The 27,411-nt window shown below is 55.6% G+C and overlaps 1 protein-coding gene across 3 annotated transcripts; it reads right to left on the bottom strand.

Annotated features, from left to right (window-relative positions):
• Positions 1 to 653: 653 nt before the first annotated feature.
• On the bottom strand, positions 654 to 26,454 carry SSU72 (SSU72 homolog, RNA polymerase II CTD phosphatase). 3 transcript variants are annotated; one of them, XM_079943005.1, is made up of 7 exons: positions 26,047 to 26,183; positions 21,288 to 21,445; positions 20,304 to 20,470; positions 16,146 to 16,289; positions 3,248 to 3,387; positions 2,475 to 2,593; positions 654 to 1,107 (listed from the first exon to the last, which is right to left on the bottom strand). In XM_079943005.1, the coding sequence occupies exons 3-7, from the start codon at positions 20,435 to 20,437 to the stop codon at positions 1,006 to 1,008; spliced, it is 639 nt and encodes a 212-aa protein (XP_079799131.1). In that variant the 5' UTR covers positions 20,438 to 20,470; positions 21,288 to 21,445; positions 26,047 to 26,183; the 3' UTR covers positions 654 to 1,005. The 3 variants fall into 3 exon arrangements, with proteins under 3 accessions (XP_079799131.1, XP_079799132.1, XP_079799130.1); XM_079943006.1 differs by lacking the exon at positions 26,047 to 26,183 and adding an exon at positions 25,578 to 26,028; XM_079943004.1 differs by lacking the exons at positions 20,304 to 20,470; positions 21,288 to 21,445 and having other exon boundaries at positions 26,047 to 26,454.
• Positions 26,455 to 27,411: the final 957 nt, after the last annotated feature.

Here is a 27,411-nt window from a genome sequence, read left to right on the forward strand (position 1 = left end):
CCCACTTCTCAGCTGGAGGCCCCTCCTCCCCGCCCGCCCGGGGTCGCCGGGTGAGGGGCTGCGGGCAGACTGGTCAGCACCCAGCCTCCTCCGGCAAGAGGCTGCCTTTAGCGGAGGGGCCGCAGGGTCCCTGCCAGGGAGGTCACTCCGGAGCCATGGCCACATGGCACAAGGATGGGGCCCAACACAGGCTAAAGGATCCCCTACTGCGGGGGCAGGGCCAGCCTCAGCCCCGGCTCTCCTCAGGGGTGGGCCGCGAAGCTCAGAGGCCCGCGTCGAAGCCCTGATGTGGCTGCCCCATGTTGCTGGGGGCTGGGGAGGGGTCACTGAGCCAGCCCACCATCCACAGGCAGGGGGACAGCACTGCCCACAGAGGAGTCCCCGGAACACCTCTGTGCCACGGAGACCAGGAGGGGTCACCAGGCAAGAGCGGTCCCCGCCCAGGGAGCAGGTGCCACATCCCTCCAGAGTCCCAGTGGACGGGAGGCCCTCGGGGTGGTGCTAGAGAGCTCAGCTTGACCCACAGGCCCGGGCTGCCGTCTGAGGACCCTGACGGGAGGTCCAGGCCAGGCAGGGTACTCTGGATGAAGCCAGGACGACCAGCAACATCTACTGATGAGACAATGGCAGGTTCTTTCCCAAAAAGTACAGCCTGTTGCTTTATTCAGGGATTTGTACATTGCAGCCAGTTAGGGGAGACGGGAAAGGGGTGCTCAGTGAGAGGCAGATGGCTGGGGGCAAATGTGCTATCAACCGTTTTTTTCTTTTTTGGTTAAAGAAAAAAAACTATAATCAATATCCCACTCATGAGTAAAAGTGGGATGGGAAACACTTGATTGTAATCTGGCATTTATGTATATCTTCTCATTTCATATGTACAGTTTATTTGGGCACTGCTACCGTCCGTCCATCGGCAGAATACCTAAAGGTAAAAACAAATATCAGGAAGGAAGAAGTATTAACAAAAGGAAGCTCAGCAAGGTGGCTCCAGGCGGGCGGGGGCCATCAGTAGAAGCAGACGGTGTGCAGGAAGGTCCTGCCGCTCTTCTCCTCAAACTCCTGCAGCAGCTCGTCAATCTCGTTCTCCATGTCCTCCGTGTGCTGGATCTGGAGCCAGAGGAGAGCCGCCCTGAGCCGCCCGCGCCCAACAGGCAGCCCCACCCCGCCCCGGCCTGGTGCCGCCCGTGCGTGCGGGGCGGGGCGGAGGGGAGCCCGACAGGGACGGGACACGGAGCGGCTGCAGCAGGGCGGTGGCCTCAGATGCCACACATACGCGCACTGCAGACGCTCGCCGCCTGCACTGCCCCCACCCTGAAAATGAGCAGACCTGACCCAGACAGTACCGTCGCGGGCCCGGTCAGCCAGCAAGGAAGCCCAGGGGCCGTCCCGTGCACTGTAGCGGGTTAAGCAGCGCCTGTGGCCCCCACCCGCCAGCTGCCACTAGCGTCTCTCCCGGCTGTGAGGCCCACCGTGTGTGCGGTTAGATGTCCCCTGGTGGAGAACCACCGCCCTGGAAGGAGGCGGCCCTGCCCGGGGACAGCCCCAGGGTGGTCCGGGGCCAGCTCCTCAGCCCGCCTGTCCTGGCAGGGGCTGGCCTGCGGCCGAGGCCCCTCGCTGCCCCCCGTCTCGGCCTGTGCGCAGTGCCTCTCCTCTGCAAGCTCTCGCCAGCCCGACCCAAGTGGCTGTCACGTGTGCTATTTCTGGGACGTGTCAGCCCCTTCAGCCCTGTCTTTTGCCTGATGGCCGGACCATGGGAACAACTGCTGGAGCTTCAGCAGCCACCCTGGACCATGAGACACCTTGGGAACAGAAGCTGTGCCGGGCAAAGTAACAAGAGAGCAGGGGCCTGGGCCCCTCACACAGCAAACCCGTCCAGGCCTGCCTGTCTCCAGACTTCTTGGTTAAGCCTCGTTTTCTTCACTTTTCTATCACTCACAGTTAGTTGGCCTAAATGCAGAAGCCACAGGCCAAAGATATGACCAGACATATGAGTTGGGTCGGTCCTTTTGTCCCATCTAAGAGGAAATGTCTGGCTCTGAGCACAGCTGCACAGTGGCTGCAGAAGCTCTCGGGGTTTCCTGCACAAGGGAAGATGCCCAGGGCCACTCGGGGGGGCTGGACGTCTGGAATGAGAAGTGCGGGGGCAGAGAGGACCAGAGCCCTTCGACGCCATCTCTGGGGGCTCCCGGGCTCCTCTAGCTGTTTGGGGTCTTGGCAGGGGGCCTAAGTCCTGGGAGCCATCTCCACAGAAGCCAGACCCCGGCAGGTCACTCACCCCTGCAATCAACCTAAAACGCTCAAAGGTGCATTCTTTAGCCAGAGCTGACTCGGTGACTCTCACCTGTGGGCACCTCTGCATTTATGGGTTTTAACGTTCGGCAGTAAGCGGACCGTGAACCGAGCGGTGTGCTCGTCACGTTCATGCTGAAGCCCTTGTGTGCACGACGCAGGCCCGCCCAGGGCCCGATACTCACGCACTGGCAGAGCTCACAGATGAGGAACGCCCCCAGGGTGGCCTCTTCGTGGTTGTCCTGGATGTCCACGTTGATCACATGCACAGGCTGGCACGTCTCCTGCTCCCTAGAATTCAGATCTGACCGTGACAAGAGGACGGAAGTCAGAGGCCTCAGAACAGAGCGCAGGAGGCTGTGCGCTGCCCAGCCTTCCTTCGGGGATGCAGTTAAGGACCAACATCAGAGCATCTGACCAGGCCGAGCACTCCCCCCCACCCCCAACCCCGGGAGGAGCCTCACGCCAAACACGGCTGGGACCGCAAGAAAGCTCGCGCTCATGAAGCTGGACCCCAGGCCACCTGGTCACACCTGCCAACTCCAGCCTGTCCCGCGGGACAGCAGCTGACAGCACCCTCACTTACAAAGCACCAGGCCCTAGTCCCTCTGCACCACACGTGCTCCTGCTGTGCCACAAAGGCCCTGAGCCCGCACTGTGCTGTTGGCTGGCACAGGTGGTTTTGCCCTGGTGAACACGGTCAGCCCCAAGGCCACCATCTCCTGCCCCCACCCCCTCCCAGGGCCCACACAGGTCAGGGGCCCTCTGTCCACCTCTCTGTGGCCTTGCCCCATTTCCCCCGCCTGCCGGAGCCCACAGACGCACCGGGAACCCTTCTCCAGCCCTGGGCCAGGAACAGACACCACGCACAGGACGGCCCGGCTGCCTCAGAGGCGCTGGACGCACAGCAGGACAGAGGGCACGGCACAGGGCCTGGCGCTGCAGCTGTTGCGCTTACCTTCCACCACCTGGTCGTACACCCGCTCTTCACAGGTGAGGATCAGATCAAACAGATCTTTGCAGTTCTGGAACCTTTCTGGCCGGGGCTTGATCCTCTTATTTCTGTCCAGCATGTGTAAAATGCCATTCTGCGTGTAGCTGAGTGCCCGAGTTAAGGAACTCTGGATAAAGGCCCCGCTCCCCCCCAGCATCCGCGTAGGCGCAGCCACCCGCCCCCCCCCGCCCCCAGCAGGAGCATCAGGGCGACGGAGGCACGTGGGGGCAGGCTGGGCCGCAATCCCCCATCCCGCAGGAGACAAGTCAGGTGAGAGTGCTCGCCCCCAGCCCAGCCTACTGGCTGCCCTTGGACCCACACCTCTCCAGAAAGCAGACCTAGTGTCTGCAGCCTTCTCCCAGGTCCGTGTTTCCCCAACCAGGGATTGAAGCTGCACCCCCTGCAGTGGAAGCTCAGAGTCTTAACCACTGGGCCGCCAGGAAGTCACTGATGGCCTTTTTCGTCCTGCAGAGTCTTGGCAAACGCTCATGCTGAACCCAAGCCCTTTGGCAAAGACAAAGCTAACCTGGAAACCCAATCCCAAGCCTAGCTCAGCATGGCAGTGAGAGAATCCGGAAGCCCACCCAAGGGAGGACACGAAGAGCGTCCAGGAGGGAGAAGCCTTGGGTGAACTGAGGGCAGAGTGAGGGGAGCCCAGGCCCAGGACCTGGAAGGGCCGAGTCCCTCGGAGCTCGGATGGGCCACACAGGTCCCGCAGTCAAGGTCTGTGCCAAGCAGGTGGCCCTGAGCTGGAAGTGCCTCCTCTGGGACCCTCCAGACAGGACCCCACCCCCACCCCCAACCCCGATGGCTGTGTCCTCGGCCCCAGGAGAGGGCTCACTGCCCCAAAGACGAAGCCCGTGGTCTCTAAGGGTCATTCTGGATAGTTTGAAACAAGCATGTTGTCCACTCTACTCGGACACAGATGAGCTGATTTAGGAACTCTGAGGGATACATTTACTGTCTTTCCCAGATTTTAAGTTATGAGAGTTTATTTCAATGAGCTCGTATTACTCAAAATACATTTCCTACCTTCTTGGATGGTGAAAACGGCTTTTAAAATACATTTAATTAAGAGTTTTCACTTGAAAAGACACTTGACTGTTAGCTGTGGGGCGTTTTTGGTTCTTGCCATTTTTTAGACAAGCGTAATAACCACGGCCACCTCATGCTGGCCTGCGTCCCCGGGCTGGCCCTGCCGCCTCCTGGCTGCCCACAGCGGCTGCGCGGCTACATCTAGGTCTTCCTCCCCAGAACCTGGTCCTTCGGACACCTGGCATCTACGTCCGGCGGAAAGACACAGGCCAGGGAGGCCCCACGTGGTGCAGGGCTGGTGGTGGAGGCTCCCTGCACTCCCACAGTGGCTCCAAGACCGGCCACCCAGACAGCCCGGCTTCAGGTGACACCAAGGCTCACGGTGACGGCTCCCTCAGAGGGGAGGCCACCAGGTGCTCGGGGGGCTCCTCAGGGTCCCCAGCAGTCTTGCAAAGCCCCTTCCTTCTTTCCTTGGCCCTCAGTTATGCACATAGATGATGTAACAAATGAAAGTCAGCTGCACATAACTGAGGACAAAAGGCCTAGTTCAGAGATCAAAGCCTCACCTTCATCAGTGTAACAAGGAAGGAGTAACAGGGACATTTTGAGACTATTTTCTGGCAAATCCCGGATACGCAGGGCCCAGGTCGTGGCAGGCAGGACCAAGGACAGCGCATGCTGGGTGCGGGTGTGGGTCCTTGAGGATGAAACGACGAAACACTGGATTCCCAGGGACCTGCCTGAACTCCCGCCTCACACCAGGGTGAGACAGGAAAAGTGGGGATCAAGATGGCGACAGCTGTCTGCCACCAAGACAGAGCCTTCATTAGGGCCTGGCTTCTGAGGGAAGGCCCACGCTCTGTGCACGGAGGGAGGGAGGGAGGGAGGCAGGGGGCGTGCCCACCCCACGGAGGCTGGGATGCTGCAGACTCAGGGGCCGAGCACTCCTAGCTGAGCCACGACCTGCAGGGGCCAAGGCAGCAGGGCCCCGGCCGCTCGAGGCATCTGCACCGAACCCATCAAGGCCAAGCCCGTGGACCAGAGCTGCAAGGGAGCTGGGCAGCCAGGACCACCCCCTGGGGCCCTGCCAGGTGGGAAGGACACGTTAGGCCCCTAGAACCACTCCCACCCCACATGGGTGCTCCCCCAGCCAACAGCAACCTTGGGCCCAGAGGCAGCGGCAGGCCTGGCTGACCACAGTGGGTAAAGGGCCAGCCGACCTGCCGAGGCAGGAAGCCTCCTTTAGGGAGGGAGAGCTGGCTGGGGCCTCCCTTTGAGCTCACACGCTTGTCAGAAATAACCCCCCCAGGCGGGGAAAGCTAGCTCAAGAGCCCAACCCACGCGGACGGAGGCCGAGGTGAGTGCAGGCAGAGAACACGGTGTCTGGGCCCCTGCCCCTGCCCCATGTCTCCTGGGCTGCGGCTGTGCGCCCCAGCTCACGCCTGGAGCCGCTGCACCTTCAGAGGGCGGGTCTCCCCCTCTCACCTGGGACAGATGAAGGGCGGCGTGGGCACCTCCTCTGCGGTGCAGATCCGCAGCTCCTCAGGAGTGGGGGCCCCAGAAAGACGAGAGGTTCTGTCTGCTGCCACGGGAAGTACGACAACAAAGGATCGTTCTGAAACACTCTGGGGTCCGACCCATCCAACGATGCAGACCCTGTCGGCGGAGAGCGCGTGCTCTCGAAACTGCTACACGAGCACCGGCAAGCCTGCTGGAGCGACCCCGCGGGGGGCACTCAGATTCAGGATGGGCCCAGGGACTGTCCTGAGGGGAACACGGCAGGCACAGGGGGCTTGTGTCCAAAGTTCAAGGGCAAAAGGCAAACATACCGGAGGGTCTGAGATGCACCGAAGGGACCACAGACCGGCCTTGAGCCAGGACCTGGGCCTGGAGGCTGCCCGTCCGGAGTGGCAGAACCTGCTCTGACCCGGGTGCCCGAGGGCTCCAGTCTGCTCTAGTTCAAGGCAACTGCTCAGATGTGAGGTTTAGCCCCCAACCACGAGTTCATCCTACATACGTGTGCTTAGCACGGAAAACAGGTTCAGCTGAACGCTTCTGTCTCAACAGTGATGCTGAGAGATACGGGCCTGACAGTGCGTCCGGCAGACGTGACTTCTGGGCGCCCGAGGCAACGCCTTCCCGAGCCCTCGGAGCGCAAGCACATCATTCCTCCTGCTGCCCCAGCCCAGCCATGTGGGGGGATTCGGCGAGGATGCGGCTCTGCTTCCCGTCGGACAAGGAGGGCCCGGGAGGTGGGCAGAGGGGGCCAGGCCGGCACAGAGCAGGCCCCGGTGCGCGGAGCCCATGCTGGGAACCTGGGGTCAAAGCAGAGATGCCCCCTGTGAAGGCAGGTGGCTGAGGGCAGAGGCTGGGGCCAGACCAGTGAGGAGACGGATGGGCCGATTCCAGGGCAGGGGTGAGGCGCCGACAGAACCCACATACGGGGTCAGACGCTCCCTCGGAGGTTTAACAGTGGAGCCCACGCCCCCACGTCCCCTCCCAGCCCAAGGCCCAGGCCTCTGCTGAGGACCGGCCAGGCTCCCGCTCCCCCAGGGACAGAAGTACTTCCCTTCCCAGGGTCGGAAGTGACACACCTCAGCCTGGTCGCCCACAAACATCACCCAGCGCACGTGATGGAGACAAACCTGGGAAGAGACAGCCTCGGAACACCGAGAACAGAAGCAGGATCTCCAGGTGGAGTCAGAACCCCGAGGAAGTGGGCGAAGGGGGCCAGGGGCAGTGCCAGCCGAGCCCTGTCGGGAAGGCGCTTCCGGCAAGTGGCCTCCCAGGCCCGCCGGCCGCCACCACCTGTGTTCTCTCCCAACAGCCAGGCCCGGGAGCCCGGCTCTGCCCCCGCACTGGGGCTCTGGGAATGGAGTGGGCAGGGGGCGGCTCGGGCAGGCCCTGGCTGGACCGTTGCGGTGTGTGCTTCACCGAGAGAGGATGCCCTCGTCCGAGCTGTTCCTCGGATGCTGACCAAACGGAGCCCAGGGACTTTCAGCATCAGCACCTCTGCCCCCCAACGGCACCAGGCGTTTCCCGCCTCGAGGCGTAGCCCGGGGTGTGAACCCAAATCCCACGGCTGGAGCTGGCCAAGTGGGCTGTGCCCCAGAACACGCTCATCCCAGGCATCCTCCAACCTAATTCTACCTCCAGTACTGAGCTTGATCGAACTGAAACAGAAGATGCAAAACCCCTCACACAGGGGCCCAAGTGCCTCTGGGGGAAGGTCCTCAAAGACAAGGACCAGCCCCCCGCTGGCCTGGACGGGTGACCACTGGCCAGCCACGGGCAAGAGCTGGGGCTTCCGCAAACCCACTGGGCCGAGCACAGCACCAAGGTAAGCAGGACCTCGTGCCTCTGGAAGCCCACGGTGACCTCCCAACTCCAAATCCAGGAGTCTGGACCCTTGCTCAGCGGCCCTGCGCTCTTCTCTGCTGGATTCAAGAATCCACTCAGAGCCCTGCCCACCTGTGGGGCTTCCCTCTGGGGTGCCCGTCCCGGGGAAGGGGGAGGCAGCCAGGAGCTCCCTCCCTACACATGAAGCCTCCTGGGCACTGAGTGGATGCGCAGCTCTGCAGGGAAATGGGCCACCCCATCTTGGGAACAATTTAATCATTTTGCTCAGATTTTAGCCTCACTACCTAACGACAACCTCGCCACCTTCATTTCAGATGGGCACCAACCGCGGCTGCACGGGTCCAGCCCTCACCCATGCCCTCCCTGTGCCGCCAACAGTCTGCTGTCACAATACCCCCAGGGTTTTGTGTCAGAGCCATTAGCCTCATAGGCCTCGTGAAAAGCACAAGCCCAAGAAGCACAGTCACTGGCCACTGGGGGGGGCAGGACGGGTGACAACCTCGTGTCTGTGAAACGGCCACATCCCCAGACAGAAAACTTAAGAACAAACTGGGTGCCTCAGACACACGTGCTGCACAAAGGACGCCCTGGAGGACAGCGCAGGGAGCCACGGGATGCATAACTGGGCCGTTTTTTGGAACAGGGGTCACGTAGAAAAAGAATGATGAAAATTAGAAAAACAAACCTCTTGAGCAGCATGTGCAGAGAGGGTGCTCCAAACGGCCTGAGGCCCGCAGGGACCAGAAGCCTGTCTCATGAGCCGCCCGTGGGGCCGGGGCCGGGAGAGCAGGGCCACAGGCAGCCAGGAAAGGGCAGGACAAACCGAAGCAGAGGAGCGACTACAACTCCCCAGACTGCAACCAGGCAGCGAGGTCGCTTCGGTCGGGCCAAAGTCAGCAAAAAATGAATTGGGAAGTAGCAAATACGTTTCATCCGTAATCATGTTCTACGCACACTAGTCACAGGCCCGGCTTCCAGAGCACGTCCCGGTCGTGTGGAGCCCCCCGGAGGGCAGCTGCCACCCCCCCACCCCCCGCCAAGAACACAGCCTGGACCGGAAGGCGAGGAACACTCACCCGTCTGATCGACCAGGGCCCCTCCACCAGCCCTCCCGGGACGGGCGCAGCATCCTAGGGGCTCTGCTCGCCCGGCCTCTTCTGCACGGGGCATGGGGCCCGGGAGGCAAGAACCCGCCATCCCTCTTCTTCAAAGGAAACACTCCCTGCACAATGGTGTTAGAAACAAAACAAAACAGTGACGGCCAGAAAGCAGACTCTGCAACCCTCCAGTCCAATGTCTCCTCCTCAGAAACCCGACCTCAGAAGCCGCCTTAAGTCAGCCTGAAGGGGACAGATGGCAGAGACAGACAACACCGTCTAACCAGGTGCGGCTTTAGCAGACTTTAAATAATACAAGTAGGGCTTCCCTGGTGGCGCAGTGGTTGAGAGTCCGCCTGCCGATGCAGGGGACACAGGTTTGAGCCCTGGTCCAGGAAGATCCTGCATGCCGTGGAGCAACTAAGCCCGTGCGCCACAACTACTGAAGCCTGTGCTCTAGAGCCCGCGAACCACAACTACTGAGCCCGTGTGCCACAACTACTGAAGCCTGCGTGCCTAGAGCCCGTGCTCCACGACAAGAGAAGCCACCGCAATGAGAAGCCCGCGCACCGCAACGAAGAGTAGCCCCTGCTCGCGGCAACCAGAGAAAGCCTGCGTGCAGCAACGAAGACCCAATGCAGCCAAAAATAATAAATAAATTTATTTTTAAAAATAAATAAAAGTGGTAGACCACTTGTCCAAATAGGGTAAAATGCTACATTTATTTAAATTTAAGAGGAAGCTCAAGAAAATATTTTTTTAATAAATTGGCTGAATAAAAATGCAATGGGAAAAATATCTTTAGTCTTAGTGTTTTGTTTCAAATAGACACGTACCTACCCTCCAGCTGTGTGACATCATAAAAATTTTGATCTCAAAACAAAAGAGAAAACCTGAGTCCTAGGCTGGAGCATTTTACTTACTTTTTGAGAAAAACCCCTCAGATCATGAATTAGTCTGCAAATACCAAATCACTTCTACATAAATGGTTCAAAACAGACTAAATCCCAAACATCACAGGGCGGCGGGGGGGGTGGGGAGGGTGCGGTGGGGGAACAACGTGGTGATGCTCTAGGTGCCGATCTCCTGGCTGCCTACCGCCCACCTCCAAGCAGTGCCCGAGATCCACCCCAAACACTGTGAGTTCAAGGAAAAATAAAATGACCCCCACCCTCACTGAAATTCCACTTACTGAGTGATTTAAGCAGGAACAGCACCAAGCCCAGGGTGGCCACCGACCCAGATGTCCCTGGATGACCCCCCGTGCTCCCTGCCGAGCCCTGGCCAAGCTTGGCGTTCTCGAGACCACGCAGTTTGCACAAGAAACCAAACCGTCTGGCTAAGATGGAGGGAGGGTGGGGGGCTGGCCCAAGAGGCCAGTGGTCATTGCAAACCAACCCACCTGTGCCCAGCAGGGTTCCCTGTGGGGACCCGCGGGAGCAGCCAGGGTCGAGAGGCCTCTGAGAAACACAGCAGAGGAAGGAAGGGCCGCAAGCCTCCCAGGCAGGAAGCAGCCGAGAGGAGGAGCGCTGCCGAGTGTCCCCAGCTACCTGGGACACACCAAGGGCTGCCCGACATGGCCTGGCAGAGCCTGTCCTGACAGACTGTCCCTTCTTATTCTGGTGGTCATGGTGACGCCCTGCCTGTCCTGATGGGGCTGGGGTGGGGTGGCTGTGCTCCTGCACACGAGCCAGGGAAAGGCCGACGGCGGAGTTCAGGAGCTTACAGGTGACGCCCACGCACCAGGGAGATGCTCCACGAAGTGTCCGCGGAGATGGTGCTTTGGGGCCAGATTCCTCGAGCCCTCAGACACGGACGTGCGACCCAGACCCTCCCTGAAGGCCCCCATGACAGTGCTTCTCTAGTTTCCAGGATGTGTGTCCCCAAAGACGCCCTGCTCAAGTCCCTCGCTTTAGAGGATGGCATCAGGAAGGTGCAGGTTCACGTGTGGACGGGGCATCTCGGGGGCAGGAGCCTGGGGCACCTAATGGCGACGCAGCTTGGGCACAAGGCCGCTGGTGTACGCACTCCTTCAGTCCCCATCCACATGAGGAGCGGTCAGTGCCGAGGTGGACATGGCTGGACCCCGTCAGGGTTCAGGGCCAGGGGGAAAGCCGTACCCACGCGCTGCTGGCACCTAGACCCACACCCGCCCACGGCAAGGCCCGCCCAGCCCACTCCCACACCTCCTCAGAAGCCCTGCCCTGAGGCGGGGGGGAGGGCATTCCTGATGCCCACCCGGCCCCCGACCTCGGAGCTGACACAGCTCATCCGGATTCCCACCGGCCGGCCAGCCCTCCAACACTGGCCACAGGCCACGGCCACCTCAAATTCAGACTCCAGACACATGCCAGGTGCCAACGGGAGGGGGCCAGAGCTGACTACTGCTCCCCCCCGCCAGGGAACCCTGACAACCCCTCACCTGTTATGGATGGAGACACCCTCCCCTCCAAGGCACCCAGTCTGTGTTTTCACGGCAAAGCAGCATGGATGCAAGAGGTCTCCCTCGAGCCACGGGGCTGGGGCAGCACAGGGGCCCAACTGCAGCCCCCCATGGCTCTGAATCGGGCCCCTTCCTCCCTGGAGCCGGGGGGCGAAGCCAGGGCAAGAGCAGGCCGGTAGGCGGGCGGGTGGCGCTGCAGCTGCTGTGCGTGGTCACGAGAACACTCAGCCACCAGCCATGGGAGCGGCGTCCTCAGCACACCTGGGTATGAGCAAGGCTGACAGCAAAGAGCTTTAGGCTTGAAATACTCTCAAAGGGTTGTGGCGACTGCTGGGACCCTCGAACACGAAGAGCTGATGCACCACAAGCTGTCACGAGGCCCCACCGCTCCTGAGGCTGGCGGCGGGAGCTCTGGCGTGGTCTGCAATGGCCTCGCCGCCCCGGTCCCCAGTCAAAGTGAACCCACCAACGCGGGCTGCGGCGTCACCCACCGGCTACACGCTGCGTCTGCACCCCACCTGCCGCAGGCTGTGGGGACCCCGACCTGCCTTGCTGTCGCCTCAGGAGGGACCCCGCAGCCACCTCGGGCAGCCAGCTGCTCGACTCGGGGCAATGCCTGTCAGACATGCAAGCTTCTCTTCCGGCCACATGTGAAATACCTGAAGGCCTTAACTTTTATTTTAAGCCTGAGTGCTTTTCTAAAATCCAAAAGCTTAAGCATCAGTAAAACTAGATCAGAGTTTCCCTGGGAACCAGTGTCTGGCTTAGGAACACACTCATGTGTTAAACAGACACTGTTTTCAGTAACCACTTGAAACCACAGCTGCCAACCAGGGTGAAATGAGATGGGGTCAGATAGGCGAGCTCACGCCAGGCACGCACGGGGCCAGTGAGGGTGACCAGGGACCGCCCACGACGGGGGTCAGGCAGGACACGCTGAAGGTGGGAGCCCAAGGGGCTTGGACTTGAAGTGCAGGAAGTGTCCTCAGGGCAGGGCCGGGCAGCCACCCCGTGCCACCGAACGCAGCAAGAGAAGGCGAGGAGGGTCTGACGAGACCCCAAGAACAAGGTTCTGGAAAAGTCCAGGGGCCTTGAGCAGGACGGAGCTGCTGTGTCCACTAACCTCGTACCCAGGATGGAGGCCCGGAGGCTGTGGGATTTATACTCTTAGAAATTACATTTATTATTACCTTTTACTCCAAGACAACAAAAATTACACAGTGGAGAAGCGAGTATACACATAAATTAACCTAAGGCCTAAAAGACAATGAAATTGAGAAACTGAAAATGAATAAACAAATAGTTAAAAAACAATCTAACCCCAGAGGTATTTAATTACAAAAGAGCCACAGGAGAAAGAGGGAAAGTATGCGAGATACAAGTTCAACACGCAGCCTCCACTTACAGGGTAAAGTCAGGATCTGGGCGAGTGGTAGTTATATCTGCACTGAAACTCACTGTTTGGGGAGCAATTGGTCACATGTATTAAAAATCACATGAACTATATTTAGAGCTACACATTCACTTGCTTTTTAAGACAAGTGGTTTTGTAACTCACAAAGCAATTATCCAAAACCAAGGAAAGATAGCTCTCCTGGAGCCGTGAGGACACTGCCAGCCTCACCTTTCCTGGCGGCCCCTCCTCCGTGACTGGGCCCAGGGACCCTGTTCCTTAGGTCACAGATTGGCCAGTCTTACATTTAGAAGAAAATGACTTATCTTCCCCCAAAAGTGCGCCAAGTAGGCTGAGGTTCAGCTGCAGATTCTGCTCAACTGATGCTGGAGAGCCCGGGAGGAAGCTCAGGTGTGGAAAGTGGCTCAGGCAGAAAATGGAAAGATCTGGAAGCCTCTACCAACTTGACACAGGAGGTACACTACAGCCCCCAAACGGAACACCAAGTTTGAAGCTGCTCTGTATTCAAAAGGACTCCAAGGCAAAGGGATGAAAAAACTTAAGGTCCACGGGAACATTTACACATAAAAGAGGACAGCTCAACGACAACGACAAAAGGACAGCTCAACTTCGGAAGTCAGGCAGAAGCTAGCTCCTAAAGACCCGTGCTGTACGACCTGTGGATCAGAAACGTCCAGAAGAGGCAGAGCCACAGGCGGGGCTGGGCCAGCAGCTGCCAGGGGGCTTCCTGGGGGGAAAACATCCTACAGTCTGCTGAGCGCACAGCCCCGTGGACCCGCGAAGCCGTGCACTTGAAGCAGGTAGATCGTCTCACAGTCAAGGACAGCTCCTGCCTTAGAGGCGTCCGAAGAGAAGACCCTCTTACATGCCCGGGGAGGGTCAGGTGAACCCAGATTTCCTGCACTATCGTTGAGAGTTCCCACAGGGGGAGGGAAACGTGAACCTCACCAGGCTGTCTGGCTCCTCACAGGGCTGGGCGACATCAGGCAGGTGCTCTGCGGCCACACCTGTCACCGCAGGACCGAGGCCGCAGCCTCTCAACCCAACCCACTCCTGCTTGTGGCGAGAAAACCAAAAGCAAAACCCCTATTTACAGCCAAATAATGAACAAATAAACTGCTTGGCTACTAACGACTACAGACCAGAACCCACTGAGGGCTCGAGAGCCACAGGGTCCCAGGCCCCAGCCCACAGGGCAGAGCGGTGCCCAGGCAAAGCCCGCAGACGTCTCCAGGGCCCACCTGTCCCTGCCAGCCACTTGGCCTCAACTCCCCGGCTCTGCCCAACAAGGGGCCTCTTCTCTTCCCTGAAAGCTCAAACGTTTGCTGCATGTCGTTTCGCCCTCGGGTCCCACCTTGCAGTATTCTCCTAGCTCTGCACTGTGGCCACAAAAGCCGCGTCTGCAGATGTCCGGGTGTTCTATGCCACAGATTCAGGTTTTGACCTCGTCTGCTGTGTCCTGAGCACGTGGGGCAACGCGGGGCTCCCTGCCCCACGCCTGATCACCAACCCTGCCCAAGTTGGCAAGGCCTCCGGCCCCCCACCCCCTGGCATCCTGCCAGCGTCCCAGTGGACTCCCCGTCCCCCACTGCCGGCAGACGCTCCTCTGTTACTGGCCAAGGGCTGACTCAGGCAGAGCTGAGCACAGTGCCAGACACAGCCTTGTTTTGCCCCTTCCCACCCCACCCAGAAGGTAGAAATCCCACCCAAGTGAAGCCAGCAAAGCGACAAGGCTCCCTCCCAGAGGCTCGTGAAGGGCAGCCAACGCGGGGGGGGGGGGGTCTATGGAGGCAACTCCCCTACACGGGCCCGGACAGCAGGCACAACCATCCCCTGGACTGGATGCTGCTAGGGAGACCACAGGCCTGTACAGTCACCCCGAGAGGAGAGTCTGAGTTCTGAGAGGCTGGGCTCTGCCCCTTCGTTTAGAGCCACCAGGGACACGCACAAAATCCCTCCAGATTTGGTCTACAATGTGTAAATGCTGCCCATTCCCAGAAGTAGCTCTGATGTGAAAGACCTAACTTACAATAATTAAGGGAGTACAGACTAAGTGCATTATCTGTTGTCGTTTCTCTTGTTGAGTTTAAGTCTTTAAAAAACGAATGGTGCTAACTGAACAATCATCTTAAAAAATACTGGGTTGGCCAAAAAGTTCTTTCCGGTTTTTCTGTAACATCTTACCCTGCAGAAAAGCCCAAAGAAATTTCTGGCCAACTCACTAGATGGGGTCTCAAGTTAAGCTCATCAACAGAGAGTTTTCAGTGCAAGAACCGAAAGCCTGGAGTTGGATCCCAGCTTTCCCAGGGGAGCGGCCGTGGCTGGCGCCTCTCCACAAGGTTAGGACGGCTCTCACCACACGGCACCGCCACGCGGAGCCCAGGACACGGCTGGCATCTCCCCGGCAGTGTGCAGAGCTGTTCCTAACGTGGTCTGCGCCTTCTGAGAAAGGAGTGTGTGCGCAAGGTGCGCTGCAGGGTCTCTTGGGGCTCCCACACCCCCGGGAGGGCCTTGGGACTGCATGGGGCAGCGGGGGGTGCTGGTTCTGGTGGGCGTGAGTCCTGGACCCCCAGCATCAGTGCCCGGCTGGGGCACTGACGAGAAATACCTGCATTTCTGCCCCAATGCCCCCACCCGACGTTTTCCCTTGCAGCTGGGGAGGAGCGGGCACGGGGTGGAGCGTGCAGCAACCACCAGCGTCCAGTGCGTTTTGCTGGAATGACCTCCGGGGCCCCTCGCAGCTAAGTAATCTATAGGTGTACAGAGAACATTCGTAGTTTATTCACAATTGCAAGAACGCCGAAGTGAAGGAAGCTTTCCACCCGGTGTCTATACTCCTCTCGCTTGGGATGTGTCTGGTCTCCATCCTGAGAACCACCGTCACTCATGGTAACATGAGGTGTCCCAGGAATTTAAAGCAGCCCGGGGTGACCGTGAAGTGTCTGGTCAAAACCCAGCCAGCAAGGATGATCTTAATATCCACAGCCTGGGGTCACATTCACACGAATCTGGCTTTAAAATACCTTCCTTTCGCGTGAGTCTTAGGAAGCAGACAAAGTCTGTTTTGTCTCTTCCTGAAAGGAAGTCAAGTCCTCTCAAATTCCCTGCTTCTAACATGCTTCCTTCGGCACCCAATGTGGCCCTCTCATGAGCTGACCCTCCAGAAAGAGCACCAGAGTGTGAGGCAGCCGCCCGTGAACCAGTGCACACCCACGCCCACACCTACCTGCAGTGTGCAAAGCCACGGATGGCAGGGTCCCACCTTCCTCACCTAAGCTGCTCTAATACCGTATCACAACCTTCCCCGACTGTGTCCACGTGGACTGCAGCCCACGGCCCCGAGTGGCTCCAACCTCTGGACGGTCCCGTGAGCACCAGAACAGAAACCCAGTGACCCCGCACACCTCAAATGGGCCGCCGCGTCCCCTGCCTCACAGGTGCCCCTGAGTGGTGCCCACAGGTGACACCTGTCAGAGACAAGCACACAGGGTTAAAGGGCAACCACTGGGATGCAGTTCTTTGTCTTTCCTAAGGAGATCGTTGTACATCTGGTCATATGTGGTTTTGAAATCATAAACGTTTGGCTTGTCGGGTGCTGGTCCTGGAAGCTTCACATGAGTTCCTGTTCCAAAGGACCGGACACTGAATCCTCGTTTGCTGAAAGACACAAAACGACAGAGAATCACAGTTGGACTAAATGAGACACAATATGCTAAAAAGGGAAATGGACTATATGAACAATTTTGTTGGTCTCAAAGAACACGTTTCTCAATTCTTAACTCTAAGTATTTTATTTGCAAATTTAAAAAAATCCTGTAGCACGTTACACAAAAGCTAGGTGAAGCCAATCCCAACAGAAGACAAAGGATCCTGGAACGTAGGGGAACGAGGTGGATGTCTGTGATGGCCACAGGATAGACACGTGGTAGAGGGAAGATTTCACCTAGAACGTCTTGTCATCTGACTCCTGTCCTGGTCTCTAGAAGGAAACCATTTGTCCAGGTTTCCAGCTGCCGTGATGCAGGCTTCCCAGGACCAAGAATAGAGTTTCCGGAGCCCCGGAGCAGAGGGACACTCCCCCGGCCTCCTACCTCGAGGCGCCAGCTGCGAGGGCCAGAGATAAGGGAATGGCTGAGTGTCTCCTAATAAACTGAGGGAACCTCCTTGACAGGCAGCGTCCACGAGCCACAATCGCACCCTAAGCAAGAAAGGTCATCGCACACACTGCGGCCCCAACGCCATCCTCACTCAGACCCCAGCTGCAGACCCCATGTTCCCTCAAACTCACAAGCGGTGAAAGCCAACACTGGGAGTGTTCAAAGCGTCTACGTGAAACGGCCTTCTCATCCTAACCTCGTGTTTATACATCACTAAAACGTCCGTGTGGAAGCATCCCTGCCTGCCAACTCGGGAGCAGGCCCCAGGCCCACCAGCCCCGACGTTCTCCTCACGGCCCCGCAGGCTCTGAGGCGGCCGCGGTCACTGTCTCAAGCTTTTTTGTACATTTTATTGCAGCTCAGGGGTGTCTGGCCACATCTGGAGGCCCACGGAGGAGCGAACGTGTCCATGCACACATGTCCCAGCACGTGGGGAAGCCCAGGTCTGCAGGCGCCACTCCCCCGATCCCTCGTGGGCACCGATGCCTCTCTGCTGAAAGGCGGACAAATAAGGGAGGAAACCTCACTCGGCCCCCAGCGCCTGTGGAGCGAGACCCGTGGTCTCTCCCAGCAGACACAGCACTTCTAGAAGCCCAGCCCGAGAGTCACTGTCCCTCCCACAAAAGACAGGAAGGACCCACAGGTCACTTGCTGTCACTGTGAGAACGGGGAGGGACGCGAGGAGCGCAGCCACTGCACCTGGTGCGACAGAGCCTCACAGACACACGTTTTTAAAGCACTTCTCATCCGGTTTGGGTCAAACACCTTGCCTGAGTCCTCTGAAGCTGGTAATGTCCCTCTGTCCCTGGAAGGCCCGAGCTGTGCCCTCAACCAGGCCCCAGAGGTCACTGTGATGGAGAACACGGGGGACAACAGGCACGACTGAGGAGTGAATGGGGCCATGGCCACCTGAGCTGTAAATGGACAACAACCAACCCAGCCCCAGTTTACGTGCAGCTCCGGGCCCCGGGGACACGGAGGCTGGGATGCAAGGGCCCAGCCACGCGGGCACCTCCACCCACAGGCTCCAGCAGGTGCCCAACAGACCACGTCACCCAACCCGTTTCCTCACCAGGTCAGGTACGTACAATAAAAGAAATGTTCTCTGTCAAAGGACCAACAAGGCAGGGATGAAGGCCCCCTTGACAACAGCCGCGCGGGGGTCACACTCTCCCAAGACAGTGACCGGGAACAGGTCACGGCCACGGGCGCCATGGGAACACACAGCAGTGGGCCACGCTTGTCTTGCTGGCTTCATGATTTGCCACTACTCCACAAGAACTGCCCGAAACAGAGAGCTTATCCTCATAGTGCCAAGCCCCTCACCCCAAAAATACCCTGGAGGGAGCAGGTCCTTGAGAGAGGAACGTGTGCTATGGAAAAACACTAACCCACAGAAGCAAGGTCCCTGAGGGCTAGGAGCTGAGTCCAGTCCCTGCAGAGGGAGCCCAAGGTGTGACCCTGCCAGGAAGCGACACAGTGACTGCGTGAATCCAACTGCTCGACACACTCCTGGGGCCACCCCGGGCCTGTCTCCAAAGGCCACGTATCTGTTCACAAGATCTTGGGAGAAAGGCCTGTCTTCTGGTGGATGCTTTAAAACGAGCCATTTGAAACCAAATAATGAGTGAGTTAAATGTGTGAGAGAGAGTGCCTTTACAGGTCAGAATGCGAAACCACGCTGAGACCACCTTTCTCAGCTAGCTACCCAAGAAGCCTGCTCCAAAAGGGGTCCCAAAAATCATTTGGGGGAACAGTGGGAAAAACAAAACGCTTCCCAACAAAAATAAGTGAAAGATTCATTTAGACACAGTTCCTCCATCACTTTTTTAAAAAAAAAATCAGTATTTCTACATCTCAGTCATCCCTTTGAGATGCTTACTCATAATTAAAGAACTTATTTACATGAGCCCAACTCTTAAACCTAAGTTCAAATTTATTAAAATGAGCCCAAGCACAACTACTCTTGAAATACATTAATGAAATATATACTGAATAAGTCTTAATTTAGCCAGGCAGCAGCAAAGGAGACTGTTAAATCCCCAATGGCTAAAGTTTTAAGACTGAAAAACCACCACCACTTCTACTGGTGGCAGGTTAGCCATTCCATTTTTGATCCAATGATATTTTCTGGAGCTTACTATATGTGCTGGGGATTCAGCAGTGATTGAAACAGACCTAAATCCCTCTCCTCAGATGCTCTGGGAGTGGGAACAAAGTAGGTAACCCTCCAGGACACAGGACGGGGGAAGTGCAGAGATGGCAAAGCTGTGGGGCTGGGGGTGATGGGAAACAGGGTGCCTGGGGGCTCCCAACACATCCTGCACCCCGTAATGCAGGCCCCAGACAGGACCCCAGGGTGTTCCTGGGGTTGGCGTAGGACATGTGTGCCACTGAAAAACTGCCCATAGGGTTCCCAAGAGGCCCTAGGTGGAGAGGTCCCAGCACAGGGTCTCACATGCCCCTGCCTCCTGCCGGGGCAGCGAGCCTGAACTGCCCGGGTGGACAATCTCCTTCCCTTACCTCCTGTCACAACAGGGGCTGAGGCGTGCGCTAGGTGTCCAAGTGAAACACTGTCCATATCCCTAAAAGCAGATCACCCCAAAGATAACCTGGGCCCATTTTCCACACGGCTGATCCCTAACAGGGCTTCTAAGAGGATGCCTGCTAGGTCTCTGAAAGGCTGGGTGAGGTCTCTCCTACTAGAAACCGTCGGGGGAGGGGGGCCGCAGCTGCCCTCTCCTCACTGCCCTCCCTAACTGCCTGAAATGTTACTCAAGCATATTTAAAAATAAAATGAAACCCCAAAAGAGGAATTTACTGGCAGAAGAATTTAAACTGCACACACAAAATGAAACCCAGTTTGTTCTTCCCCCAACAAAATGGTCACAAGTGGCAAAAAGGCTAGTTAACAACAGAAGCCCTGTTTCTTCTAAGCTCATGCAACTGACAAAACAGCCCATCTTGTGTGTGACTATGTACAGTGACGATGTGTTTCTCACATAAAAGGACTGAGCGCTGTAAAAATATTGCTGACCACCGAAAGGCTTTGTCTCAGGGGCCAATTATTTTGTATGTTAAACAAATCTTCCAGACAAGTATTTATCAAACTTGTCTTTATAGGTATCAAAAATCTATCAGAAAAATATAGAAATTATGTTACACATTAAGATACAGAAATGTTAAGTTATAGAAAAGATTACACTATCATAAAAAACATTGGGGCTTCCCTGGTGGCACAGCGGTTGAGAGTCCGCCTGCCGATGCAGGGGACACAGGTTCGTGTCCTAGTCCGGGAGGATCCCACATGCCGCGGAGCGGCTGGGCCTGTGAGCCATGGCTGCTGAGCCTGCGCGTCTGGAGCCTGTGCTCTGCAACGGGAGAGGCCACAGCAGTGAGAGGCCCGCGTACCGCAAAAAAAAAAAAAAAAAAAAAAGTTGAATTTTGGGAAACAGAATTGTTTCAGTTGTTATCCTGATGCCTAAAGGTAAAATAATAAAGTTAAAATGAATACCAATCAAGAAAACACCCAGGGCTTCCCTGGTGGCGCAGTGGTTGAGAGTCCGCCTGCCGATGCAGAGGACACAGGTTCGTGCCCCGGTCCGGGAAGATCCCACATGCCGCGGAGCGGCTGGGCCCGTGAGCCATGGCCGCTGAGACTGCGCGTCCGGAGCCTGTGCTCTGCAACGGGAGAGGCCACAACAGTGAGAGGCCCGCGTACCGCAAAAAAAAAAAAAAAAGAAAACACCCAAATTTACAGTATGGGTTATGCCATTTTTTTTCTATTTTCTATAGTGTGGTTATTAACCTAATTCAAAGCATTATTGTGGCTAAGACTGAAATCCTAGACCACTGCAAACCTTCTGAAAGTAGGACCTGTCTCTGAGTAGGACACAAGATGCTTACGAGCATAAGTCACCTTTACTACAGGTAAAATCGCCCACTGCTTAATCAGCCGTTTCTAGCTACACAATGACCTCATGCTTACCCAACACAGATCAACTGCTCAAGCACCATCACACTATAACGCCTGCCTGCAGTTTCACTGTGGTATAGCCACAAGCTGGGAAGATCAACTTCCTGAAATGTTAATATTCCAGTAAAGTTGATGTCACCCCTAGTAAAACGTCAGCCTAAGCACTTCCCAATGTTTTCTAGGGTTTATTTTATTCTCACCCTCCCATAGGTCAAGAAGAAAACAAAAGGCCTCTCAGCATGAGATCACCACGCATGGAGCTTGTCAAACGTGCCACTTTGTTTAGCGCCCAAGAGAGCTCCTGCTTAGATGTCCCTGTTCCAGGCCAGCTCTTCCTCGACCCTGGCTTCTCGAAGGCCAGCTTGCTCTGCCGGCCACTGTCGGCCTCCCCAGGGTGCAGGGCCAGCAGAGTAGGGCCTCAAGATCTGGTACTTCAGCTGTTCCAGTCCCAGCACTGCCCTAAGCGCTACTAACCATGGTGAACCCGCTCAACTATCTTCCCTGGGCTCGACCTGTTCTCACCTACAGAAGGTTGGAGATGATGATCCTTAAGGCAGGGGAAAATGTTTTAGCTGCTGGAACTGATACCATGCTTGGTCTACCCAGTTTCGTCTCAATGTTCACATCCAAACAGAAATCTACCTTCTTCCAACCAAGCCTTCTGGTCTTAGTTCTGCCTCCTGAAGACAAAAAGCAAAAAAACAATGCAGAGTCCCTTAAAATCTATGATGGCAAACGTGTCCCCTGTAGGCACCTCTTCTAACCTTATACACACAATTTCAAATCTTCCACCTCCCCAGATAGTTTCCAGTTTACCTTCCTCAAGTGTACCCAGAAACAAAGTATCAAAAATGCAGCCAAAGGGGCCGCAGGGGATAGCGGACAATCCCTCCCTGGTTTAGAACAAGAGGCTTCTGGAAATGTGTTCAAGACAAGGGGAGAGTTTAGCACCGTCTGGGAGAGTGCTGTGTCAAGCCGTCTGGGCTCACTCAGATCCTGTGTTCAGATCCCAGCAGCCCTGAGACTCAGTCCCCTCTGGGAGAGGCTGTCTGAGTACCTCCATCCCAGTGTGGCTAGAGTCCACATACTCTACTCATGACATTAAGACTTGAGCGCCCCACCCCAAATCGGAGAATCACAGGACCTCAGCTGACTGTCGCACTCCCCGCAGCCTAGATCCTCCTCCAGCCCGTGTTCTATCCCATCAGTTCTGTCACTCATCCGTTAGCACTGGAGCCCCTTGTAGCCAGATCCTTGCTGTCACTCATGAGCTGGGGCTTCTTGCTCTGGGTATTATCTCCTCACCTGTGTACGTGTGCACATCCTAAGAGTTGTGAGGACGAAATCAGATGGCATTTGCAAAGCACCTGGCACAGAGGAGCTCAAGAGACTGATTCTAACCTTTTTTCTTCCACATCTGCAGCCTCTCTGCTCATCTTCCCAAAATCAAACTGCTCAGGAAATTATGATTGAAAACAGTAATTTAGAGAAGTCTTTCTTTAAAATCTGTTTTGAATTGCTACGATTAAAAACAGCTTCCAGGGCTTCCCTGGTGGCGCAGTGGTTGAGAGTCCGCCTGCCAATGCAGCGGACACGGGTTCATGCCCCAGTCCGGGAAGATCCCACATGCCGCAGAGCCGCTAGGCCCGTGAGCCATGGCCGCTGAGCCTGCGCGACCGGAGCCTGTGCTCCGCAATGGGAGAGGCCACAGCAGTGAGAGGCCTGCGTACAGCAAAAAAAAAAAAAAAAAAAAAACCAGCTTCCAAAAATCAGCAGGCCCCTTGACCTCTAACAGAGAGTTTGGAACAAAAAAATAAATTAATTGGTTCCAAAGGGACACCTTAATCCACAGAGTACAAAGAACAGGAGGCTCTGTGGAAATAAACATAGTCTTCCTGCACCCCTTAAAAAACCTGAATGGCTCCAGGACTAGTATTTCAAACAATTTAGTCTCAAAAGATCAAAAATGATCACCCCAGGGAACATTATGACTAGCTCTAGAAAACGCCAACATTTATTAACACTTGTATTTGACTTCTCAGAAAAATACAGCCTGAGCAGATTTTCAAGGGGGCAAAAATAAAATTGAGTTTCACTAATAAATGACCTAGCGCGCATGCTTGATCAACTACATTCCTTATGATAGTTCATTTCAGAAGTTTTCCTACGCATAGTTTTATTTAGTTGTAACCAAACTGCATACACAATTTTCCTGTTTTCACTTATACATTTCTTTTTTTGGCCATGCCCTGCAGCATGTGGGATCTTAGTTCCCCCACCAGGAATTGAACCTGTGCCCCCTGCATTGGGAGCTCGGAGTCTTAACCACTGGACCGCAAGGGAAGCCCCTCATGGTACCTTTTTTTTTGTTTTTGTTTTTTTTTGCGGTACGTGGGCCTCTCACCGTTGTGGTCTCTCCCAACGCGGAGCACAGGCTCCGGACGCGCAGGCTCAGCGGCCATGGCTCACGGGCCTAGCCGCTCTGCGGCATGTGGGATCTTCCCGGACCGGGGCATGAACCCGCGTCCCCCGCATCGGCAGGCGGACTCTCAACCACTGTGCCACCAGGGAAGCCCTATCGTACCATTTTTTAAATTTTATTTATTTATTTAATCGTACCATTTTTAAATGCTTTTCACAATCATCTTCAAGGCCTAAGTCTCTAAATCTTTTATAAGCTCTACTAGTTGTAACAAAAACCATCATATAAATTTCTTAAACATCCTTTTAAACCCTGTAAGTTATCGAAAGAGATAAAGCCATAAATAATTTTCAAAAGTGAAAACGACACAAAAAGTTGTTCAATCTCAACAGCAATTTTAAAACTAAAGGGCGAGATACTTTTGCCCCAGCAGCATGAAAAGATATAAATAATGCCCATATTGTGAGGAAATGGGAATTCTATAAACAGGTACTTTTCTGGAAGGCAGTTTGGCAGAATGTATGAAAATGTAAAATATGCCTACTTTTTGACTCAGCAATTTATGCCAAGGAAATAACTAGAAAAGTGTACAAAGATACTTAAAATGGCACAAGAATGTGGACATTATAAAACTGAAAACCAACCACCTGTTACGGGGAGTGGTTACCAAAGTGACTGCTGCACAGGATTGCTCTGAGTACTGGCTCATGGTTTTGTAACCACTGCTATTACTCAACATGAATAGATATGTTCAAATCCAATGTATAAAAATAAAAGCAGAAATGAATATTGAAATCAAACTATGTTCACGTTCTGTGGAGAGATTACCTAACAGTGCTCTGGCCTCCCTTCAGTGTGTGTCCGGATGCCTGCAAGAACATCCAGAAAGAAGGGTGTACCCCAAAATGGTACCGTGATCCTTATCTTCTTCATCTTCTATATTTTCTACAGCGAGGATTTTTTGCAACAAGCAAATACTATCATTTTAACAAAGGAAAACACCCCCCAAATATAAGCATTTTAGAAATTAAAGATTCACGTCTAAAATAACTTCACATTCATGATACAAATAATGTATGTTACCCTAAACTTACCTCCTTTTGCCCTCATTCTGAATCTACTTTTCTCATGAGTAAATTTGAAAAATAGTAAAATGGGTAAAAGTACACAAGCATTCCTACTTGGTGATTATTTGGGGGCTCTTCTGCACCCTCATTTCCGCAGGAGACCCAAGGCTGTGCCAGTTACTTTGAACTAAGCAAGGGCTTAAATCTTGCTGGTGACTGTCTCAGGGCTATCAGATAGGCAAGACTTTGGAACTGATTTACTAACAAAGTTGCTACAGGAAATTTAAAAACATTTCCTTTTGTAAGATTTCACCCCAACTTTGTTATGCAGATAGAGAAGAGCTTAAATAAAGGATCACCAGCCAGAACCAGCAGAATGAGGTGGTCTCCAGATCACTTGTCATTCTAATTAAAGACATTAAATTTTATTTTCCTTGAATAATTTTCCTGGAGCGTGAACCTTGCAATCTTTTCCTTAAAGTTACCACTTTTAGTGACTCTGAACAGATAAATGCAGTTTGGGGATCAGATCCAGCACACTGTAATTCTTGCACTTTTCCAATTTTAAAACAACTTTACAGTTTAAAAAATTCTAGTTTAGAAACGAACTCCACATTGGTTTGTAAGGTTCGAAGCCTATCACACTAGACCAAAAAACAACATTAACTGAATACTGCAGACAGTGTGGTAGATGTTAGGAAGAATTAAACTCATAACTAGCAGATCGTGGACACCTGGTGCGTCCAGCTTCATTAAAAACGAGGGGCGAGGGAGAATTCTGATTTCCCCAGGAGAGTCAAAGCTGACTGCCGTAGTAGAAGCAGCGAGGCATGGTTGTCCTGTAATGTCCACATAAGAAAACTTCAGAAGAAACGGCAGTTTCAACTTTTACTATCAAAGTTGACATGTACACCAAACTTTAACTGTAATGCAAGGTGTCAATTTCACATTCTGTAAAGTGATTTTGAACGAAAAAAAATTTATCAAACGGGAATAAAATTTTATTAAACATATACAACACCGGCGTCACAAAAGGGGAGTTAGCACTGAAACGTGAAACCAAACTCACGTGTGGTTCAGAAATTATCGACTGGAGATTTTCCAAGGGAGGAGAAAGGATTTTTTTGCATGAGACTTGAAAAATGTAGATAGAAGCAAATACACAAATGCATGAAATTAAAATAGGCCATTTCCGTGTTTTTACGACTTGTTCTACCCTGAGATCCTGTCGCGCAAGTTTTCCATATTTGATAAAAAGGCGACACGCCCTGGACACAACCGGCCTATCCTCTCGTGGACCCTAACCTTCGTCTTGCAACTTACCGCCTCACTGCTGAGCATTTTACAGAGGCCATGATTTTCAGATACACAGACGTGCGTACGAAGTAGACGCGAACAGCATCAGCCTTTCAGGTTTACTAGCAGTTTGAGGTTTCAGCGACCCGGAAACATTTCGGCTCAGAATGTGAATTTTTCGCGACGCTAAGCACACGTGGGGGACCGCGCGGCGGACCGAGTTTTGTCGATTCCTCGCTGCGCTCGGCCCTGTAGCCAACGAGCCTGGAGGCGGCGAGGCCTCTCGGCCGTCCTTCGGGGGCCGCCGCGCACCGCCCGCCTGGGAACCTGGGCCGCCCAGCACGGGTCAGGGAGAACCGGGGCCGGGAACCGCGGCCGCCGCCACACAGCACGGGCCGGGAGCCGGAACCGCCCAGCACGGGCCGGTCGGCCGGAGGGACGGCCGGTCGGCCGGCGTCCGCGGGGCGCGCTGGGCCAGGGCGGATGCCCCAACTACCTGAGGATGTTGTGCGCCTCCATGCTTCGGTTCTGGTTGCTCGAGCACACCACCGCCACCCGCAGCGGCGATGACGGCATGGCGGCGGCCGCACGGTCCGCGACTCCCGCTTCGGGACTCCCACCCAGCCGCGCCGCTTCCGCGCGAGCAAGATGGCGGCCCCGGCGCCCGGAAGTCATTACGCGAAGTGGCGGCGCCGGCGACGTAGCGCGTCAGGACGCGCGGCGCTGGCGTGTGTACGGCGTCCCGGCGGCTTCCCAGCGCCGGCCCAGAGAGCTGGACCGCGGGCCGTGGGAGGCCCAGCTCCCCGGGCGCCAGACCGGCCAGCGAGCGCGCCGCTGCTTCGGGCGCGAGCGCCGAGGCCGGCGCTTGGCACGGAAGCCTCCTGGCGCCCTGCGTTGGCGTCCTGACGTCACAAGCCCCCGCCGCCGTCGCCGCTAGTGACGCGCAAGGCGTCGCGCCGGCTCCTGTGACGTCACGCGCGCCGTCGCCGTCGCCTAGAGTGACGTGAGAGGCGCCGCGGCCCCTGGGGCGGGCGTTGGAGGTGACTGGTCGTGCCCGGCGTCTCCAGGTACCGATCTGCGCGCTCCGTCCACCCCGGTTGTTTTCGCACCTGCCGCCCGAGCCGGCGATCCTCCCTCGCCCGCTCTCCGCTCGCCCTCAGCCAGTCCCCGAGATCCTCCATGTCGCTCCTTGCGCGCCTCCACCGCTCTAGGCCGAGCCCCCGCGCCCCTCCTGGGACGACTGCCACGGCCTCTTACCGGCCTCCCGTCCCCAAGCTCGCGCAGACGCCAGCGCGTGGCTGTCCTCTGAAAGCCCTGGGAAGTTTGACATTTAAGTGATGTTGTGAAAGTATTTGAAGAGATGATTAGAGAGGAGGCGTAAGAAGGTGTGAGGAAAGCTCTCGGGTTGGGAGAGCAAATTGACTTAGATCCTTGGGTTGGTTTGGAGGCGCTGCGGGCGTGAGGTTTGGGGTCATGATATGACAGTGAAACTAATCAACCCGGTTTTGTTGTTCTCCAGCCACGTCCGGCCGCTTGGAGTGGCCAAATGAACTGATGTTTTGATCTGGGAGCGCAGCAAAGGGAGGGGGCAAGGGAATGGCGATTCTCCGCCGTGGATCCAGAAATGATGAGACATGAAGGGACATGAAGGGGTGGCGGCAGTGGAAAGGTACTGTGTGCTCTGGATTGGAGATCCCAGTGGAAGAAATGTCACCAGAGCCAAACGGTGGTAGAGCAGGATACTTGAAACAGGGTGTGGAGGGGGCCGCCTTTTGAATACCTATAGGCTAAGCGTGACCACAGGCAAGGGCAGAAGAGAGTCTTCCTGTTGGAGAGGGAGAAACTCAGAAGCCAGGGCAGT

The sequence above is a fragment of the Stenella coeruleoalba genome (assembly GCF_951394435.1).
Source record: "Stenella coeruleoalba genome assembly, chromosome: 1".
Classification (NCBI taxonomy): domain Eukaryota; kingdom Metazoa; phylum Chordata; class Mammalia; order Artiodactyla; family Delphinidae; genus Stenella; species Stenella coeruleoalba.